The 21,002-nt window shown below is 33.5% G+C and overlaps 2 protein-coding genes across 8 annotated transcripts; one reads left to right on the top strand and one right to left on the bottom strand.

Annotated features, from left to right (window-relative positions):
- Positions 1-1,543: 1,543 nt before the first annotated feature.
- On the top strand, positions 1,544-11,649 carry LOC129288048 (uncharacterized). 7 transcript variants are annotated; one of them, XR_008587891.1, is made up of 13 exons: positions 1,545-2,020; positions 2,426-2,668; positions 6,357-6,518; positions 7,214-7,323; positions 7,908-8,016; positions 8,627-8,782; positions 8,915-9,030; positions 9,160-9,326; positions 10,163-10,293; positions 10,379-10,516; positions 10,809-10,892; positions 11,010-11,156; positions 11,241-11,649. XR_008587891.1 is itself a non-coding variant. In XM_054924373.1 (11 exons), exons 1-10 carry the CDS (start codon positions 1,685-1,687, stop codon positions 10,484-10,486), a joined length of 1,638 nt encoding a protein of 545 aa, XP_054780348.1. In that variant the 5' UTR covers positions 1,545-1,684; the 3' UTR covers positions 10,487-10,512; positions 10,809-11,649. The 7 variants fall into 7 exon arrangements, 2 of the variants coding, with proteins under 2 accessions (XP_054780348.1, XP_054780347.1); XR_008587894.1 differs by having other exon boundaries at positions 1,544-1,907; positions 2,421-2,668; positions 11,010-11,649; XR_008587893.1 differs by having other exon boundaries at positions 1,544-1,907; positions 2,418-2,668; positions 11,010-11,649.
- Positions 11,650-12,459: 810 nt separating this feature from the next.
- Positions 12,460-17,967, bottom strand: LOC129288047 (ELF3-like protein 2). Its single transcript, XM_054924371.1, has 5 exons — positions 17,136-17,967; positions 16,772-16,879; positions 15,938-16,689; positions 13,565-13,616; positions 12,460-13,410 (listed from the first exon to the last, which is right to left on the bottom strand). Exons 1-5 carry the CDS (start codon positions 17,352-17,354, stop codon positions 12,460-12,462), a joined length of 2,082 nt encoding a protein of 693 aa, XP_054780346.1. The 5' UTR covers positions 17,355-17,967.
- Positions 17,968-21,002: the final 3,035 nt, after the last annotated feature.

Here is a 21,002-nt window from a genome sequence, read left to right as displayed (position 1 = left end):
TTTATGTCTTTAATTTCACTTAGTTTATAAAATAATAACGCAACTAACACCAACGAAAATATACGCAAGTGAAGCTCGCTATCAAGTTGGTCATGGTAATCAAAGTTTCATATTTTTTCTATTTGATTCAATTATCATATAGTAATTGACTGATTGCAAGTCGAAAAAGTCATCACTTACATGGCACTAAATAAAAATTAACGCGTACTTTATAGCAATAAACATTATTACAATTTCGTTTTGCTTTTTGAAAAAATTCAAATAACAATGCAAGAGTTAATTTTACGATTAAATTTTAGGTTTATTTTACCAACAATATAAATTTTATCTTAACAAAATAGTTAAATAAAAACATATTTTAGTTTTACTTAAAGTTTCAGGTTTATTTTACCAACAATATAAATTTTATCTTAACAAAATAGTTAAATAAAAACATATTTTAGTTTTACTTAAAGTTTCATGTTCATTCTTTCATTTTGTTTCATTTTAATTTATCGCATGACTTTATTTAAATATTTATGTTATTTTATTTCTTTCTAAAGACTTCAAACTTAGCTGGGAAGAAAATATTACAAGTTAATAAACACAGTGAGTTTTTGGAAACCATCTCACTTATTCTTAAAGAGCAATAGAGCATGACCATAGTTATCCCATATTTGGTCATACTAAGAATATTTGGAGTTTCATTACACGTGATTGGACCGTCATTATCACCGTTGATCATTCTTTTATAAAAGTTAACTTTATATTAATTGGCTTGTCGACATGTCCACTAGAATTATCTTTCAGATTTAATATAATTTTGTTTTCCTTTACATGGTCCATAGCCTTATAATTAAAAAGTAGTAATGATAACTTAATAAGGGTAAATTATTTTTATAAATGAACAAAATACTTTTTCAATTCTATTTATAAATAATTTTTAACGTATTTTATTGAAATAATTTTTTTTAAATTCATTAACTATGTTAAAAAAGTTAATAAGATTTTAATTTTGTCCTTATAAAAAATGAATATTTTAAAAATGTACTTTCTTACATTAATATTTAATGGGATAAAAAGAGAAACTTATGGAACTTATTATAAATACAATAAAATTTGTTTAGTTAAAATGTACATTTATTTCTTTAAAATTTTATGGGGATATATATTCATTAATTTTTTAAAAATGTTTTTAAATTTTTTCATTTTAATATTATTAGTTCATCAATAAATAATTTTTATATTAAAATTTTCAATATTAATAAAATATTGATATATTTAATTTATATTTTAAAAATAATAATGATTAACATAAAAGGTAATTATTTAAAACTAACAGAGCTAGAGTCAGAGTAAAAAAATTAAAAAATATTTTATAAAATTAAGAGAATAAATTAAAATTTTATATAAAATTAAAATATTAAAAATATAATTTAACGAATTTATTTTTTCTGCGCGTCACAAATAAGAGAGCGATACAGTAATTGTTAAGCTAAACATTTTAATAAATAAGTATTATTTGGGGCGAAAAAAGAAGAGAACAAAGCCAATTCCTCACCACAAAGCACCTTGTATGACATGTGTCTAGTCGAACCCAAAGGCTCATACTTCGTCAATATCGTTGTTTTGCCTCCCCGGAGCGTGCTCTTCTATGTTGCTCTCCCCTTTAAGCGCAGGGCTGGGGCAGCTCCCAAACACCTAAATGGCGATTATACCAAACCAATGCTTCAGGCATTTACGTATCTCTCTGCCATGTCTTCGAAAGCTTCCTTCATCATCTTCCTTCTCCTCTCTTTCTTGCTCTCTGGCCGAAGAAGACCTGGAACCGACCCACCCCGACTCAACCATAGCCAGCAAGCCCAATTCCTACTTCCCCAAGCGAGGCCAGACATTGGAATTAGTTTGTGAATCTTTGGCTTTTAAAGGTAAGGGTCTGTGTAAGGTCACTGATACTGGGTTCGTTGTTATGTGCGACCGCGCGCTTCCTGGAGAACGATTCATTGGTCGAGTCACTCGCAAGAAGGGAAATTATGCCGAGGTGAATTCTTGGTTTGGCTTAGTTTTCAAAAACAATTCACAATAGTGAAGTTGCAAAATTGATGCTTCACTTTAAAACATCTCAAAACGAGACAAATTACTTATTTGATTTGGATAGGATGGAAAAGTAAAACCTAAGTTGACTATTTGAAACCAGAAAGTATATTGGAAAGGATATCTTTTACAAGTTCAATGTTAAATTGACCCAAGCTTTGTCATTACAATCAAAATAACGTGGCCTCCTGTTAGTTTTAACTGAAATTTAATGCTTTATTTGTGTTACAAATTTGAATTTTATTTATCAATTTTATGAAATTTGGTTCGTTCCCTTCTCAAAAACTCGGAATCTCATCATTTTGGGTTCTCTCTGTTGTGGCTTCTGTTTTAACTTGGTTAAGAAGAGCAGGTGACTAAGCTAAAGACGATTACTCCTCCTCGGGATATTGTAGATGCTCCTTGCGAATACGCACCCTATTGTGGTGGATGTAAAACACAAAACTTATCTTATGAGGCTCAGCTGAGAGCTAAGGAGGAGCAAGTCCGTGACTTGGTGGTACATGTAGGAAGATTTTCTCACAAGGAACTGGAGTTGCACAACGTTATGAAGCCCGTTGTTCCGTGTGATATACAGTTTAATTACAGAAATAAGGTTAGTGATGTATTAGATCATTTTAAAGAACGCATTGGTCGAAGGCTCTTTCCTCATCCCTTTTATGTGTATATATACTTCTTCTTTTAGGGGAAAAAAAAATTAAATTTACAACAATTACGCAAATCCAATTAGCTTGGTATGAACTTGTATATCTGATCTGCAATTGCAAGTTTGCTGCTAAATTTATTTAAACAACAACAACAACAACAACAAGCCTTTATCCCACTAGGTGGGGTTGGCTACATGGATTGCAAGACGCCATTGTGCTCTATCATTTATCAAGCTTTTAGGAATATTATTAATTAAGAGATCACGTTCAACAACTTCCAAGAGTGTTTTCTTAGGCCTTCCTCTACCTCTCTTAATCGGACTCAAAGTTATATGTTCCACTCTTCTCACTGGTGCCTCCCTTGGTCTTCTTTGTACATGCCCAAACCATCTCAACCGATTTTCTACCATTTTTTCCTCAATAGGTGCCACCCTCACTTTTTCGCGTATGTGCTCATTTCGAATTTTATCTTTACGTGTATGTCTGCACATCCATCGTAACATTCTCATCTCTGCTACTCCAACTTTATGCTCTTGCTGTCCCGTTAGAGCCCAGCATTCACTACTATATAACATTGCCGGTCTGATAGCAGTGCGATAAAACTTTCCTTTAAGTTTATTAGGCACCTTACGGTCACAAATAACTCCTTTAGCTTTTCTCCAATTAAACCACCCAGCTTGAATTCTATGTGAAATATCTCCACTGATTTCGCCATCATTTTGAATAATGGCTCCCAAATATCTAAACTTTTCCATTTGAGGTATAATTTGATCTCCCAATTTCACTTCCAAATTATTTTCGAATAGTCCTTTACCAAATTTACAATATAAATATTCCGTCTTACTTCTACTCAGACGAAAACCTTTCGACTCCAATGTCCTCCTCCATAACTCAAGTTTGCAATTAACCTCTTCTCTTGTCTCTGCTATAAGAACTATATCATCCGCGAAAAGCATACATTTCGGGATTTTCTCTTGAATATGTTCCGTCAAGATATTTAAAATCAAGTTGAACAAATAAGGACTCAGAGATGATCCCTGATGTAGTCCAATCTTTATAGAAAAATCCTTTGTTTGACCACTAGGCGTTCTTATACTAGTTTTTACCCCCTCATACATATCTTGTATGGCTTTAATATAAGCAATCCATACTCCCTTTTTTTCCAACGCTTTCCAAAGCACTTCTCTTGGTATACGGTCATAAGCTTTTTCCAAATCAATAAAAACTATGTGTAGATTTTTATCTTTACAACGATACTTTTCCATTAATCCCCTTAGTAGATAAATCGCCTCTGTAGTTGATCTACCTGGCATAAAACCAAATTGATTCTCAGAAATACTTGTCTCCAATCTCAACCTGTGCTCAATTACTTTCTCCCACAATTTCATTGTGTGGCTCATGAGTTTAATCCCTCTATAGTTAGTACAATTCTGAATATCTCCTTTATTTTTATAAATAGGAATTAATGTACTTCTCCTCCACTCATCAGGCATTTTCTTGGACCGTAAAATCACATTAAATAACCTAGTTAACCATCTCACCCCTTCTTCACCTAAACATTTCCACGCTTCGATAGATATACAATCAGGGCCGTTGGCTCTATCATTTGTCATTTTTTTAAGAGCTTCCTTTACCTCCTTATCACGTATTATTCGATAGAATGACAAATTTTGTTCTCCTGCACCAGTTACTAAATCCTCCAAGTTACTAGATGAATCCTCTCCATCATTGAAAAGTTTAGAAAAATAAGTCTCCCATCTATTTTTAATTTCATCATCTGTAACTAAAATTTTTCCCTCTTCATCCTTAATACACCTTACCTGTTCTAGATCTCTTGATTTTCTTTCCCTACTCTTGGCAATCTTATAAATATTTTGCTCTCCTTCCTTCGTCTCAAGGTTCTTATAAAATTCTTCAAAAGCTTTAGAACGAGCTTCACCCACAGCTCTCTTAGTTTCCTTCTTAGCCATACGGTACCTCTCCCAATTTTTCTATTGTTACACAAATGTATGGCTTTAAAACAATTCTTCTTATACTTGATTTTGTCCTGCACACTATTATTCCACCACCAAGACTCCTTATCTCTCGGACCAGAACCTTTCGATTCTCCCAAAACTACTTTTGCAACCTCTCGTATTTTTTTAGCCATATCCTCCCATATGATGTTAGCACTTCCCTGAGAATCCCAAATTCCTTTATCCAAAAGATTTCGCTTGAAAATATCTTGCTTCTCACCTTTTAATTGCCACCACCTAATCCTTGGTGTTACTACTTGTCGACGTTTTTTGATTTTACTCATAATACACACATCAAGGACTAGAACCCTATGTTGTGTCGTTACAGCATCTCCGGGGATCACCTTACAATTTTTACAAAGTTTTCTATCTGTGTTCCTAACCAAAAGAAAATCAATCTGTGACCTTGAGGCTCCACTTTTGTAAGTGATGAGATGCTCATCTCTCTTCTTGAAACAAGTGTTGGCAATCTTAAAATCATACGCCAATGAGAAATCAAGAAGAGTTTGTCCTTCATTGTTTAGCTCTCCAAAACCAAAACCACCATGCACCCTCGCATACTGACCAGCTTCCCTCCCGACATGCCCATTAAAGTCTCCTCCAATAAAAGTCTCCTCCGCATACTGATTTTTTTGAATCATAACCCCTACAACCTCTACAGATTTACAATTTAATGTCCCAACATTCCAAGTACCAAATCTAATTTTGCTCTTATGGACTAACTTCTTTAGCCGCGTGCGTCCAGAATGACGCGGTAGCCCTTGCTCATTTAACACTACATCCGGGCGCCGATGCAGCGGCTCTAACTCACTTATCACTGTACTCGAGCCATGCAGCGCGTTACTTATGGGCAACGACCTAGCATTAACATTATAACGTCTATTATCCATGTTCATGATAGATTCAACAAATTTTTACATTGGCTGTTGATGGCCTAACACAACCCTCCTCCTTTACCCGGGCTTGGGACCGGCTATAAACATAGGCGGAGTTTGCTAAATTTATTTAAATGGAGGGTTTTTCATATCTACGTTTCCTGTATGATTATTTGTTCCAATGGGTTATAATTATGACTTGTTTAATGTCTCAGCAGAGATATCTCCTTGATCCTCAAGTAAAAAGTTGCCTGATTTTTTAGGAGTTCATCTTTATATAATAGGGAACTGTATCTCCAACTAAAATCCTCAAGTATAGCTAGAGGGTAACGTAAGTTGATCAAAACTGTTGAGGAAGAAAGAAAGGTTGGAACTTATTTCCCACCTCATTCAAAAAGTTGCTATTCTTGTATGTGACATTATGTCTTAGTCATCTTAAAATTTTAAACCCTTATCAGGAGCACCCAACAAATTTATTGTAAAAGATGCATTTGATCAGCATTTATTGCCTCTGTAGCACCATTTACATTTTGCATGCCCTTTGCCAAAGTGAAACTTTTTTGTTATTAGAGGAAGAGGGGTAACTATGATACATACATGTCTCGTTAATTCTTAGTATGATCAAGTGCTTGCTTGACATTAAAATTTAGCAATTGTTAGTCGATGGCTGCCTTTTCATTTTGTTATTGTAAGAAAGATATCTGTACTCACACTTGCATACGATGTCTGTTTTGCTGCTTCTGCAGATGGAATTTTCATTTGGTCCCCGTAAGTGGTTACCCAAAGAATTATTGCTGGAAAGTAATAATGGTAGTGGAAGCTATGCTCTAGGATTGCATGCTCCTGGTTATTTTGATAAAGTTCTAAATGTTGACAAGTGCTTCCTGCAGACTGCTCCTGCTAATAAGGTATGCAGTGTTATTCTCTTATCTAGTACAGAGTCTGTATAGCTATAGAGTACTCCTATGCATTTATTGTGGAATAAATATTTTAAGACTCAAGAAGCTTGCAGTTCCCTATATGCATGGGTATGCACGCATATCTTGGTTCATAAAAGAGATTGCACAACTTTTTCTTTAAAATGAGGTCCTACAGTCTATTTGACCTTGCATTTATGTGTGAAGGGAGAGGCACTATCATGGTTGCTAGCAGACATCATTAGACTTCTTAGACGTTTGAATTAATATGTGGCAATTATCTGATGAAATGCATTTAATTGGAGTGGAAATCAAAGAAAGTAGAAATCTTTTGGGTTGCCAAACATTTTTCTGTGAGCTTTTCCAAAGTATAATATTTAAGTTGGGGTTTGGAGTAAAATATCTTTTTATTTTTTTTTTCTCATTTTGCACATTAAACCTTCCAGCAAACTGCACTCTGCCAAAAACTCAGAATATTTTGTGTGGAGAGTATCTTTGTATGGATTTTGTGAGTTTAGCTACATTTGAGTGGAGGGATTTTGGAAATTGATTAATTTTGGTCTGTTGTTGAGAGTGGAGCCATTATTCTACTCATCAGAGTCATTTGATTTCATATTGCATATGGATTTTCCCGCCTTTTAAGGGAAATGTCATTTTCCTGCCATTTTGATTTGAGATAAAAATAGGTTCTTGCAGCCGTACAAGATTGTTGGAGAGACCCAGAACTTTGTCTTTCACCCTATGATGCTCGCTCACACTCTGGATTTCTTAAGCATTTGATGCTAAGAACAGGAAGGTATAGGATGTATCATTATATCTTGCATTTACCCAACTTTGTTTTTTTAATATATGTGTGTGTGCTGTAGTTCCTAGATCTATACTTATGGACAATGCCCATCTCATTTATCCTACGGATATACAGTCATAACTTGTCATTTAGGTACAACAATTTGAATCCTATATTTTTATTATGGAAGTAAGCAGGGGAAAGACTAGAACATTTTCTGGTCTGTGGTTCAGTGAGAATGTGTGGTGAATCACAGGGATGTGCTGTCCTAACTAATTACTTAAAATGTGACCAGGAATGCTAATTTGACCTTTGAAAAATCTGTCAAATTATTAATATAAAGCATGCTGAAAACTACATAAAAAATTATGGAAGTGAAAAAAGTTACTGAAATTGGAGAAAATGGACAACTTCAATTTTGATTCCTGTTTCTCTACTTTTCCAGTATGTGCAACCATTTGTGGTTTCATCATTCTAAATGTAAAGTTGGTTGATCATATATCAAATATGAGTGGACGTTTACTAACAAGAGATGCTGCACTATGTCTAAGAGTTTATAATTTTTCAATGCTAACAAATATGACTTGTTCCAGACATGTCAGCACCGGCCTTCCTGAAGTTATGGTCAATTTTGTGACCTCTTCTTACAAGCCAGACCTGCTGAAGCCTCTAGTTGATAAAGTTTCTGCATTTCCTGAAGTGGTTGGTGCTGAAGTTTATTAGTACTTTTCTTTTACCCTATTTCTGTACAATGCACTTGGGTACGTCTTCCAATTCATCTTGACTGACCTTTGCAAAGTATGATTAAGATTTGTTTCAATAATAGCTATTCCAGCAGAATGGATGAGGAACATATGCTGTTAAATGAGGGGAGGAGTTACTGAGCTTGTGTACTTAGACTGGTGCTTTCTAGGGTTTGATCTGGTTCTTGAGAGATTCCATGATCTGTCCCTAAATACTGCTTCACTGAAGCTTGGTTTGGACCTTGAGACTTGACAGGAATAACTGGAGGATGAAAGATATTTTCAGGAACTCTTACACATTCAATAGAAATTAGTTTTATTAGTGAACTTTAGGATTTCTTTGATATGCTGATTTTGTCTTGTGTCAATATTCTCATTATGATAACAAAGTTGTTTATTATGTAGTCTTTTTTCCTTGAATGCGATATTGACTCAAATTTTAAAGCAAGACATCTGGAGCTTTTTGGGAAATTTTCTCAAAAGCTGAACTCATTGTTTTGCTTCCAAATTGTTATTTTATATCTATTATCTTTTAATGCTATCCCAATTTTCCTTTGCATGAATGATAGGTAAGTGTCATGAACAATGTAAATACTTCTGTTGGTAATACATCTGTTGGGGAGGAAGAACACACTTTGTACGGGAAATCTAACATTACAGAGATTTTGAGAGGGCTTACATTCCAAATATCAGCAAACTCTTTCTTCCAAACAAATACACAACAGGTATGCATTTTGCAATATGCTTAGAAAATCAACACGCTGTTGACAAATGACAACTCAGGCCCACTTGTGTTTTTCTTGAATTTAATCATGGTTGTTATTGATGATACTCAGATAACTTCTTTTCTTTATTAGGCAGAGGTATTATATAAGCTTATAGAAGAATTCGCTGGCATCAGGGGAGATGGCTCAGAAATTGTCCTTGACCTGTTTTGTGGGACAGGTACTATAGGCCTGACACTTGCAAGAAGGTAATATCATTTCTTCATCCCCCCTCTTTTTAAATCAAACTACAAAAGGATAACAGTAGCATCTTATCTCACTTGATTCTAAGACAAACAGTATTATGATATTTATTTATTTATTTTTAATTTTCTCAGCGTCAGACATGTTTATGGCTATGAAGTTGTCCCGCAAGCCATTGCAGATGCCCGTCTTAATGCCAAGATAAACTGCATTGAAAACGCCATATTTGTCCAAGGAGATCTTAATAAAATTGATGAAAATTTTGGGAAAAATTTTCCTAAGCCAGACATTGTAATTTCAGGTTTGTTCCTGATAGTTCTCTTATTTTGTTGGTTAAATTACGTTAACCAATAACTCACTAATAACTTTAAAAGTTCTAACTTTGACCACCTAGAAAATGAGTGAAACGAGTCCTTATGGTTTCAACTTTGGCAATTAACTGTCAAAATTTCAGCATTTAGCTTGTGAACTATTTCAATCGAAGGGGCTTTTGTCACATATTGAATGTTAACCAGTTAATTGCCATAAATATGATTATTCAAGAGGCTTTTGTCGCATAACATGATTACTCAAGGTTATATGAAAGAAGGTAAAAAATTTGAAAAGGAAGCCTATTTTGTTAATGAATTTGAGTTCTTTCAGTAATGTGTTTGATGTTTTCTATGCTTGAGTATTATCTTTATCAGAAGAATAATTTATATATAAATACTTAATGTGAATTTTCCTAAAATGATTTTTAAAATAATTTAAATATTTGGATTGCTTGAATTTGTTTCATAAAAGCAAGTGGTGATAATAAATCGGAAATGTTCTGGAAACATGAATTTAACAAGCCGTACTAATATTTGGGAAGAACTTGCATCCTTTTGATATTTCATATAAAGGGAGGCATATTGGTATGTGCTGGTGTTTCAAAAAAAAAAAAAAGTTTATAATTTTGATGAACACATTTTAGTTTCTACATAGTTGAGATGTTGAGAGAAACCTTGTCTTCATTTTAGTAATAACATGCTGACTGTATTCTTTAAATCTTGACAGTAAAAGTTGAAATTTGTATTGAGACTCACCATTGATCCTCTTGTGTTCTGTAATGATGTAGCATTATTTCCAAGCTCTTAAGCTTTTTAATTGATGCAGATCCAAACCGTCCAGGCATGCACATGAAGTTGATCAAATTCTTGCTAAAACTTAAGGCACCACGCATAGTTTATGTGTCATGCAATCCTGCTACATGTGCACGTGACCTTGATTATCTTTGTCATGGTGTGGTATGTATTGATATTTGAATTACTACAACCAGCAGCCCTTGTTCTTTCAGATTCAATAATTTGAGTTGTGCAAAATTTTGTGCAGACACAGCAGAATATAGAAGGATGTTACAAACTAACAAGTCTACAGCCAGTAGATATGTTTCCACACACTCCTCATATTGAGTGTATTTGTCTACTGGAGCTTTGTTGATCTTTACTTCAGAAAACCGTTCAAGGATAGGTACCATATCTCATTTTCTGCTTCATCTGGGACCAGCTTGGATATCTGATATATTCTGTGCGATTATATTATTGTTTGAAACATTAATACACCAATTCATCTGGATTACAATAAGGTAAAGACAAAGCAAATGTCATAACAAGCATTTACTTTCTTATTAAATGTGGGAACAAACTGTAACCATGATTTTTACATACTTGCATCCTTGGCCATAAGAAACCACAATCAGATTACTAGATCTTCCTTGCTTATACTATGTTCCAACTCCTCCAACCTTCTGGTGGCTTTTCAGGAGACAACTAGCTTGATAATAGATGCGAGTGATGATTAATCTTCAAGATGATGGAGCAGAGTTATAAAATTATTGTCCTGCAAGGTGAAACTCAATTTTATGTTTTGCTCCCCGAACTGTTGTTTCAGTCTATGAAAGATGTAGAAGGTAGGATATTCAATCATGCATGTACATTGTTGGAAAATATTTATGTTTCTGCAGGGCTTCGAAGGATTGGGCTTGTGCTGGCTAGTTTTCAATTGTGCATTATGATCAATCCCATTCAACTTGATTATTGTATTCTACACTTTTCTGATCCTTCCTTGCTCAAAGAAGATAGAGGTGGAAGTCCATTCCCTAACGTTAGAGGTTTGGGCAGATTGTTTAAAATGATTCACTTGTGAAATCTTATTTATTAGGATTGTTACAAAATAACTTTCAAGAGCTATGCAGTTTGTCATGCTGGGTATCAAAAGGAGAGGGAAAATGCTTCTGATGGTGCAAAGACAATACATGATTTGGAGAATTAGAAATTTCTTTCTGGCTTTCACATAATCAGGAGGGGCTGTGCCGTCCATGTTGGATTTGTTTAGCATGTACTGGAAGGGTTTTGGCAAGGGGAATGGTTGTATTTTCTCTAGTGAAAACGTATGAAATTCTTAAGATTCTTTCAGTCGGTCTCTCTGGTTGAGGATCTTCTCCTGGCAGTCTACTGACACTCTGAGCTTAAGCATTCTCACATAATGTCATGGACTATTCATGATAGCCTAGTTAGAGCTCTGGAAAATTAAATATGTTTATGGGAAAGTAAACCTAGCTTTCTTATGAAATTCATTAAATTCATAACTTCTTAGTGTGTAAAGATGTTTTTAAATTAACAGCCATAAAGTCTTCCTGTAACTAAAAGTGAATTCCAATAAAACTACAAAAGGGAATCATATTTCGCCATGCAGATTCCCCTAATCATAAGATATTAGAATCAAATGAAAGATCCGTGAAGAATACAACTTGCTAAAGATGGAGAGAAAGACTAGTAGTGTGTTACTCTATTTAAAAAAAAAAAATTGCTTCTGTACAACTGGTACATGTGGAGAAAAATAGTTACTGGAAGAAAATTAGAGTATTACCGCAGAAATATTTCAACTGAAATGGCACAATGTAGAATAGACTAATCGCAGGTATTTCCTTTCTTCTTGTATTGACCTAAATATTGTAGCTGCAGATTCTGTTGTTGACTTAGGATTGCGAGGTATAGCTGTCATTTTTTGTGTCTGATGTTTTTCAACAACATGGACCTTTTAATGGTCTGATGATGCCCAAATGTTGGTGCCATAGGAAAACAAAGGAATTACATTCCCGGTCATCCTCTTAGGTGGACTGCAGGAATATTTCAACTGAAATGGCATAGCATAAATAGACTGGTCACAAGTATTTCCTTTCTTCTTGTATCGACCTAAATATTGTAGCTGCAGATTCTGTTGTTGATTCTGGAGTGTGAGGTATACCTTCGATTAGACGTGGCTGATGTTTTTCTGCAGCTTGGGCCTTCTGGTGATGGGATGACGCCCGAAATGTTGGTGCAATAGGAAACAAAGGAAGCGCATCCCCTTTCGTCCTCTTGGTGGACCTTATATTTCAAATGAAATGGCATGATATAGAATAGTTAGCCTAATCATAAATGCTTCCTCTCTTCTTGTATTGACCTAAATATTCTAGCTGCCGATTCTGTTGTTGACTTGGGATTGTGAGGTATGGCTTTGATTATACGTGGCTGATGTTCTTTTACAGCTTGGGCCTTCTGGTGATCCGATGATGCCCAAAATGTTGGTGCCATTGGAAACAAAGGAAGTGCATCCCCTTTCATCCTCTTAGGGGGACTGCTTCCTGTACTTGTCTGTAAATCTTTATCTTCTGATGTGTGATTATCATTTGTAACGTGTCTTGACATCACTTGACTCATCTGGCTGGACATGTTAGATGTGCTTTGGTATAATATGGAAGAATTTACAAACCCGGTTGATTGGTAATTTTCAGTACCACCTTTAGATTGCATCTTTGTGGGAGGGCTCATTTGCTCATGCGCAAAAGCAGATGTAGATGGTGGAAGTATATATGGAACATGAGTTGCATCTGGAACATCCTTATTTCCTGGGGTGAGGCTTATAGGGTTGCAAGCTCCATATACTGGTCCCATAAAACCTGCATTTGGAGGGCATGGTCCTACAAAGGGCTTGTATACAAGGCCTTCAGAAGGGGAAATGAAGGGCACTAACCACTGATTTCCTGGCGCTGCGTGGACATAGCATGGGGATGTTTTGGTACTTGTGGGAGCTGGAAGGGCTAGTTGATTGTTTCCCGAGTGATGACCATAAGTTGGAAGCTGAACATGGGGGCCTTTGCTCATATTGTTGACCCCAGGAAAGCGTATTATATTACTTTCAGCACATTCAACAGTGATAGGTTTCTCAAAGTTGCTGTCGTTTAGTTTGGCATTTGACGATGGTTGTTCTATGACGGAGTCAGATTGTAGTTTCTTGGGAGCAGATACTTTTAGTGTAGGTTTGTTCAATAGAAGCTTATCTTGAATCAAGAGATGGGGTGATCCTGCAATTAGCTTTTGTACCTGCTTTAGATTGAAGAAGCATTTTAGTTACGTCTCAGAATCTGACAATTAGAGTGTAAACAGTCTAGTTACATATAATTTCTTCTACCAAATATTTCTCCATAAACAGGCACACATAATTAATGGAAAAAAACAATATCTTTCTGGCATTTACCTTTATCAGTCTATGCAGTTCAAACACTTGCTGAACGAAGACTCTCTGTTGACTGAAAATAGCAACCAGAGTCAGGTAAGTAGAGAGCAGACTAGAATCAAAGAAATAATGGAGGTGGACGAATGAAATGTATGTAGTGACTTTAAATAATAATTCACATGATGAAGTCAAGGTTAAGATCAGGCAAAAACAAGATAGGGAGTAATAAGTTTAGTAAACGATATGTTTATATGATATTTTGTAGTTAATTAGGTATCACCAATAATTTAGATTTATTTGTAACCAAAAAAGTAATAATTTAGGATGTAGTTATAGTTAGGTTTCTTATTTGAAAACTAATTCATATTTTGATACTGCATGACTGAAATGTTAGAAATGAATTAATAATTAAATTGCCACCAACTGCTACTCCCCATTTCTTTTTTAATTGAGATGGCTAGGTTAAGTCCATGCCTCCATGGAGTTTCAAAAAATCACAAGGAGTCTAAACATAAAAAATTCCTACACCTCAAGGGCAGAACATTAAAAATTCTAATATAAAAAACATCATATTATCAGCTTGATACGCAAGCTAGTCAACACAATGATTGTTTCTCTGAAAACATGTTCAATTAAAACTTGTCAATCCTGCATGAGCAAATTTCTAATCACTTTGATAGCATTGATGAGAGGATGATTTAGGTTATGTTTACTTTGTACGAAGTAAATAACTTCTATGGAGTCATAATGAATATTGACATGAGAGTATCTCCATTTCCAGCATAGGTTGAGGTCTTCAAGAATTCTCAACAGTTCAGCAACAATATTTGAATGATAACCAAGATATTTCCTAAATCCTTTTCTCAAATTCTCACATAGGTTGGGATCATTAATAATTTTTTGAGTGCTAAAAAAGGTATGTCATGATTGAGTAGTTTTTCATCAGAGTATAATTTTCTGCACGTATCTTTCCATGAGTTCCATCAAACTTGAACAAAAACCTTTTCCAAGGTACTTTCCTTAAATTTGAGCTCCCTGTATCGTTCTTAGGATTTCCTAGAATTCAATCCTGCAAGGGATGGAAAAGAAGCCACTCTCCACTTTAGACACTTCCTATTCTTTATCTCTAATACCGATGAACTTGATTTCTCTAAAGCTGAAAAATACGAGTCAAACCAAATTAACTAAAAAAAATCTCCGTATTCCCTTCCTCTCTTTCTGCCCCCCCCCCCCTCTCTCTCGTTATGTGTTGGTCATGCATTGAAGGTTCAATCTTGTCAAATAAGTATGACAAAGGAAACATGCTTGCACTCTTCTCTTTTCTATTGACTTTAGGTTCACCCTATGAGACTAAACTGAGATATAGTGTGACGGAAACAGACGATGCCAAAGGAGCCAAAGAAAGGCTGAAGAGAGTAACAAACCCCAATAAAACAGAGTATACCTTACGGTGATAGAAGGTAGAAGTAGGAAAGAACTTCATTCACTTCTGATAGCCATTTGCAGATAAAGAGTATGTATGGAGCGCCCTTTACGACTAACTCTAATAGTCTCCCTCTTGAATCCGTTTTAAAATGATTTTCCCTCCCTCTATAGCCACCTCTATGCATGCTGTTCCGAGAAGTTTTCTTTGGCTGGACATTAGAAGTCAACAAGTCCGAAGCATTTAGGACTTACATTATGAGATTCATAGTACTGAGGGAGAATGAGATCTAGGGAGAGGAGAGAACTCAGGGGATAGATGTGAGAACAGAAGTCTCAATCATATTTTCAATAGGCTAGAGTCTGACCTCTAAATAATTATATGGCTATCATAGAGACCTAAGTGCAATTATTAAAATAATTATAATTTCAACCAACCCATATAAGAGATGAGATAGAATAATCCCAATACAAAATTTAAATAAAATTTAAAATAAAGATAACTACTAAAATATAAAACAAACTTAAGTTATATGATTTTCAATGCTTAGCATGGATCTTCCATTCTCTATTATAACCTCCCCTCATTACCTTGACCTTTACCACAATGCCCAAACATTTTACTCAAAATCTAAAACAACACAATTGCCTTCTCCAAAGACACCAACAAATTTCTCTTAGAAGGCAACTTCTAAACAGACACAATGATTTCATGCTTGTGAAACAAGTAACATTTCGCCTGTAGCATACATCTGTAAGTTGCTATAATTTTCTATACTCTAGAGGGGAGCTAAAAATACAATCAAATCATCTTGGAAATGATCAAGTCCATAACTAGGATTTTCAGAAACTCAGGGTTATCTTTTACCACTACCTCCAGCAATGAATTTAGTTATGTAATCTATAGTAGTATGATGAAAAAATAATTGAAGGCTGAATCATAAATAAACACAACGAGACAGATCACTTTACTTGATGATGGTTCTTCTTACTCTCCAGAATTGCTTTTCCCCCATAACTCCCATAACATCATCAGGAGTGATTCTCATTTTTATGCCTATTGTATAGTCTGGGACGTTATTACTTAGAGCGTCATAATGTCTATAGGTATCTTCACTTTTATGCCCGTCTCTCTTGCCCCAGAAGCACTTTCTATCAATTTCTAAAACATCAGGACATTTTTGAACGTCAGTTGTTGCCGGCTTCTCCAAGTAACCATCCCTAAGGTTGATTTTGTCCCCAAAAGCTGCATCCTCTTCATTTGCCAGGCCATTGCTACCTTGCAATATTTTCAGGCTATCTGCTGAAATACTTCTAAAGTCTTCCATCAAAGATGAATTTGCTTTCTTTATTGGTTTAGGAGTTTTAATTTTGACTGATGAGATTGATGATTCATCCGTCATATCACCAAAACCAGTTAATGGATAAGCAGACCCTTCCTCCGGGAGATCTGTTTGATTTACTTCTGTGTGATCGTCTGTCCTGTTCTTCTCATATCTTGCTGGCATCAGTTCTATGGGTCTAGTTAAACTCACCTTCTTACTGAATGAATTTTGACTTAGAAGTGAACAGCTTGATTTACAGTGAGCAAGTTTCTCCTCATCTTCCTCATTCTGGTTGATGCTGCAGCATGAATTTTTTCCATGGGTAGCGACAGGAGTTACCAAAGCATCGCCATGCTCGTAATTTTTTGTAGAATTGTTACAACTGATGAGACCATCTGGCTGAAACATTGCATACACTAGTCAGTAACAATAGGAACATGCATTTCAAAATATGTTAACTCGTTCGTTTCATGGGTTTTACCATCAATTTGGTGAAGTTCACAGTTCTGGATTGATAAGCATGAATCTTCTCAGACAGATAACAAGATACACCTGAGTTGCAGAATTGGATGCCTGGACTGCTACTGACCTGTGTAACCCGATATAGCCATTATGATCAAAAACAACAGCAAAGAGCAGACACAATGCAATGTGCTTAAACGTGTTCAATCATCTTTAAGTAATAATGTCAATCGATCTTACCACGTTTTTATAAGGACCATGACAACAATAACATTTTATGCTGGGGAAAAAGGGAAATCAAATTATGCATGGTACCATCTAAGAAATTGAAGAGATCCTGGATGTTTCTGTTCAAAAATCATGTGGAGCATTAGTAGACTCACATGGCCAGACAATGCAGGAACTGTGAAATTATTTCTGAGAAGAGGAGGAAACTTGGGTGGGGATCCAGAAGCAAGAGCTTGAGAAGGGATGGTGGATTGTTCGTAGAGAGCCATCTTGTTCCTTGGAGGGGCTTTTGGTCCTCCTTTATCTGCATCTTTAACATGCAGCCTAGGAAACATTGGGCTTATCTCCTTTACCTCCTCAATTCCTCCCTTCATTCTTCTTTTTCTTCTTCTAGACACTCTCGATCCACTCACAAAAAGTTCTTAATTAATCCCACCAAACTCGGAAGATCTCACGTGTATAATTTCTCAGAGAATTTTGGTTCAGTGACAAATAACAAGCACTTGGCAGGCATTACAGCTCTAACGTTCTCTAGGAAAACTTCTTTCCCGAAAACAACACAGTAAAAGAAATATATGAACAATGCTAAAACCAGATTGATCTACTTAAAAGAAATAGAAGTTTTGATCATAAACCATTAGATGGAAGGAAGAAATTAAAACCGAACAGTAAGTATTAACTTTACAAAATTCTAGGTTTTAGCTAAAGAAGATAGAGATAAAACAAGAAATCAGTGAAAAGAGCAAAAGGGTCCTATAAACAGTTAAGGGTATATATATAGCTTTAGAAAATGAAGGGGATTGAGCAAAACCCAACGAATCTCCTTCGTCCCCTTCAGTTGAATTATCACAGATTAGCTTAGGTCCAAGACATGCATAATGATGGTAAATGAAGTCTGAAATATAGGAGCAACGTGTTGGTTGAATGAGAGAAGATTGGGAAATGCGTTTAAAAGCAGTGACCAAGTCTCTGCTCTTCACACGCAGAGTTTGGCGATGGGCAAGGCGAGGAGACTGCTTCATATCAACACGTTGAAGTTGTTAAAAATTCGGTCAATCTTTTTTTGTTTTTCACAATAACTTCGGTCAATCTTTTTACACCTATAATAATCCCTTCAAACTCGTGTTCCTTTCCATGCAATGAAGATTATGTCCAAATCACAAACTAGAAAACTAATATCTCATATGGATATACAAATAATTTGTACATTTTTCGTTAAATCTTTCAGAGGCACATTGTTAAATGGTCTGTTAAAAAGTGGGGGATAAAGAACGTCAAATGTTATCCTCTCCTCTTCACATGTCATTTCTCAAACATTGCATATTTATATATATATTAGAAAATAATTTTAGATATATCCTTTTCATATACATTTCAATATAATTGTGCAACTCCCAATTTAAATAATTTTTCATTGATTAAGTGTTATGATAATTAATAGATTGTAAATCTGAATCCGACCACTGGCAGCGAGTCTTTGCTGAGGGATTTTTTTTTTTTTTTGGGAGGGGGCGAGGTAAGATTTTTAATTATAATTAAGGATCATGGCTTTTATTGAAATTTTTATAATTTAAGGATCAAAAGTTAATACATGTTCTAACAGCATATTCTTTACCAAATTGGCCCTTGGAATGAATTTTTTTTTTCTTTTTCCTTATTGACTTCCACTTTACATATCATACATTAAAATAAATTTATTATATATAAACTATTCATTTTAATTTCTTATTTAACTATAATATCCGTTATGTTGATTCATTAAAAATAATTATTTAACTTATCTAACCTACTTATATTTAATTTGAATTATTTTATCATTATTTTAATTTAAAAGCTTTCATCTTAGATAAATGATATATTGTTGTTTTATTTAATAATTCCTCTTCAAACCATTCAGTTTTGATGTTCTATTTTTATTTTTCAATTAATTTCTTTTAAATTGATAATAAAATTTAATTATATATAAAAGAACTTGTGAATTTAGTTGCCATTTTTAAAAGGTCGGCAAAGTAACCCATCAGCATTATATAGTAAACTATTTTGATATTTTTCTAAAAAAAGTAACTTTTGTTTTTTCAATAAAAATAGTCTTTTTTTTAAAAAAAAATCTTACACATAATATGCGCGCCTAACAATTGTTGAAATTGATTGTGCCTATTAAACATATACTATTGCATAGCAAATATCATTTGTTGTTTATGATAATGAAACACATGTAACTTTTATGAAATAAAAGTATATAACTGCATGCATTACTAAGGGATGAAACAGGTAGAATTGACTGAACTATCAAGATGCTTCCGTAAATAAGATCGTATAAATTAATAATACAGATTTAATTATGCATTTCAAAATATTTTATTTTAATTATTTAAATAAAAAATATTAACAATATAGTTCATAAATTAAATTTACTCTTGAATTTAATGAATAAATTATATTCAAATTTCAAACATTCTTCCATAAATTCTGTTTATTTAATAAATTTAGATTTTTTATTTAAACATGGAATTAGGACTGGATGATTTTTCATTAATTGTATGATTTTTTTTATTGAAGTGTTGCATTGGGTAATAGAAATCTTATTTATAATTTGATTGACCAGAAATTGTTTATTAAGCCAATTCATCCTTCATAATTCTTCAAAATTGTTTGCCATTTTTAATTAGTTTTTCCCTTTCCCTTCCCTTTCACCCCACTTCAATATACATCATACAGTACAATCAATTTTATTATAAATAAAATATTTATTTTAATTTTTATTTCAATAATAGTTGGCTATAATATTCCTTCAGTTGATTAATTAAATTTAATTATTTAATTTATCTAATTTACTCATACTTAATTTGAATTTTTTTATTATTTTTTATATAACCTCATCTTATATAAATAATATACTTTTATTTTATTTAATACTTTTTGTAATGGATCAAAATCTTCGCATCATTCCATTTTGATTTCACAAAAATTATTCTGTTTTGATTTTTCAGTTAAACAATTCTTTAAATTGATAATAAACTTTACAAAATTCTAGGTTTTAGCTAAACAAGATAGAGATTAAAAAAAAAAAATCAGTGAAAAGAGCAAAAGGTTCCTATTAACCAATGTTATAAAAACCAGACCAGTTATTGAATCGATCAAGGTACCAATTCATGGTTCAAAAGTCAGACCACAGTCTAAACAGTGGTCCCACCGATCATAAATGAATTGATATATTTTAAATATTATATATTTAAAATAAAAAAATAATCATATATAGTAAGAAAAATGAATATATAAATTTCAAACAAGATAATTTATAGTTTATGTTTATGACATTATTGTCATCCAAAATATATATAATTATTTCATAATTTATAATTTATAAATTTAAAATATATACATATATACATAATTCATACATATTTCTTGCATTTTTTTCATTTCATCATGGTAATTGGGTATAAATGTGTATAAATTATATTTTAAAAATATGAATTAAAAATAAAATAAAAAGTAGCATGGTTGGTTCAACTGTTTTTTGGCCGGTTCAACCAATTCATGAGCAATTCACAGGAAAAATAATTTTTAGGTATAATCAGAGTGGACGTATGATCGGTTCCTAATTTAACCAGTCAAACCGACTCGTTTGGTTCTAATAACAATACTATTAACAATTAAGGGTATATACATAGCTTTAGAAAATGAAGGGAATTGAGCAAAATCTAGAGAATCTGCCTCACAATTAGCTTAGATAACACATCCATAAGGCTATTTGTTTTAGCTTATTTCTTAAAAAAATCACTTATTTTTTTTTTAAAATTATTTTATGAGTTTTTATGGTGTTTGTTTAAACTTTTGAAACTAATCTAAATTTAAAAAAAGTATATTTTTGATTATTTTAAGAAATTACTTTGAGTAGCTTTTAAAATAATCTAATATAATAGATGAGAGAGAGTATTTTAAAAAAGCAAAATATGCAAACATATCATAAAATTTTAAAATAATATAATGGTTAATTAAGATTTTATTGAAACTGGCAA

This window comes from Prosopis cineraria, unplaced genomic scaffold (genome assembly GCF_029017545.1).
Source record: "Prosopis cineraria cultivar Desert tree isolate PC_DT_omini unplaced genomic scaffold, ASM2901754v1 PC12, whole genome shotgun sequence".
In the NCBI taxonomy this organism is placed as follows: domain Eukaryota; kingdom Viridiplantae; phylum Streptophyta; class Magnoliopsida; order Fabales; family Fabaceae; genus Prosopis; species Prosopis cineraria.
This window is presented reverse-complemented; position numbering and strand designations above follow the sequence as displayed.

What these genes read in the sequence shown, in the direction of transcription:
- LOC129288048 (XM_054924373.1), top strand. Translation starts at nt 1,685, where the DNA reads ATGGCGATTATACCAAACCAATGCTTCAGGCATTTACGTATCTCTCTG. An exon ending in TTTCTGCATTTCCTGAAGTG is followed by an intron (nt 8,017 to 8,626) that starts GTTGGTGCTGAA and finishes CATGAATGATAG; the next exon opens with GTAAGTGTCATGAACAATGT. An exon ending in ATTATCTTTGTCATGGTGTG is followed by an intron (nt 10,294 to 10,378) that starts GTATGTATTGAT and finishes AATTTTGTGCAG; the next exon opens with ACACAGCAGAATATAGAAGG.
- LOC129288047 (XM_054924371.1), bottom strand. Translation starts at nt 17,354, where the DNA reads ATGAAGGGAGGAATTGAGGAGGTAAAGGAGATAAGCCCAATGTTTCCT. An exon ending in GTAAGAAGAACCATCATCAA is followed by an intron (nt 13,617 to 15,937) that starts GTAAAGTGATCT and finishes TGCTATTTTCAG; the next exon opens with TCAACAGAGAGTCTTCGTTC. An exon ending in AACTGCATAGACTGATAAAG is followed by an intron (nt 13,411 to 13,564) that starts GTAAATGCCAGA and finishes AATCTAAAGCAG; the next exon opens with GTACAAAAGCTAATTGCAGG.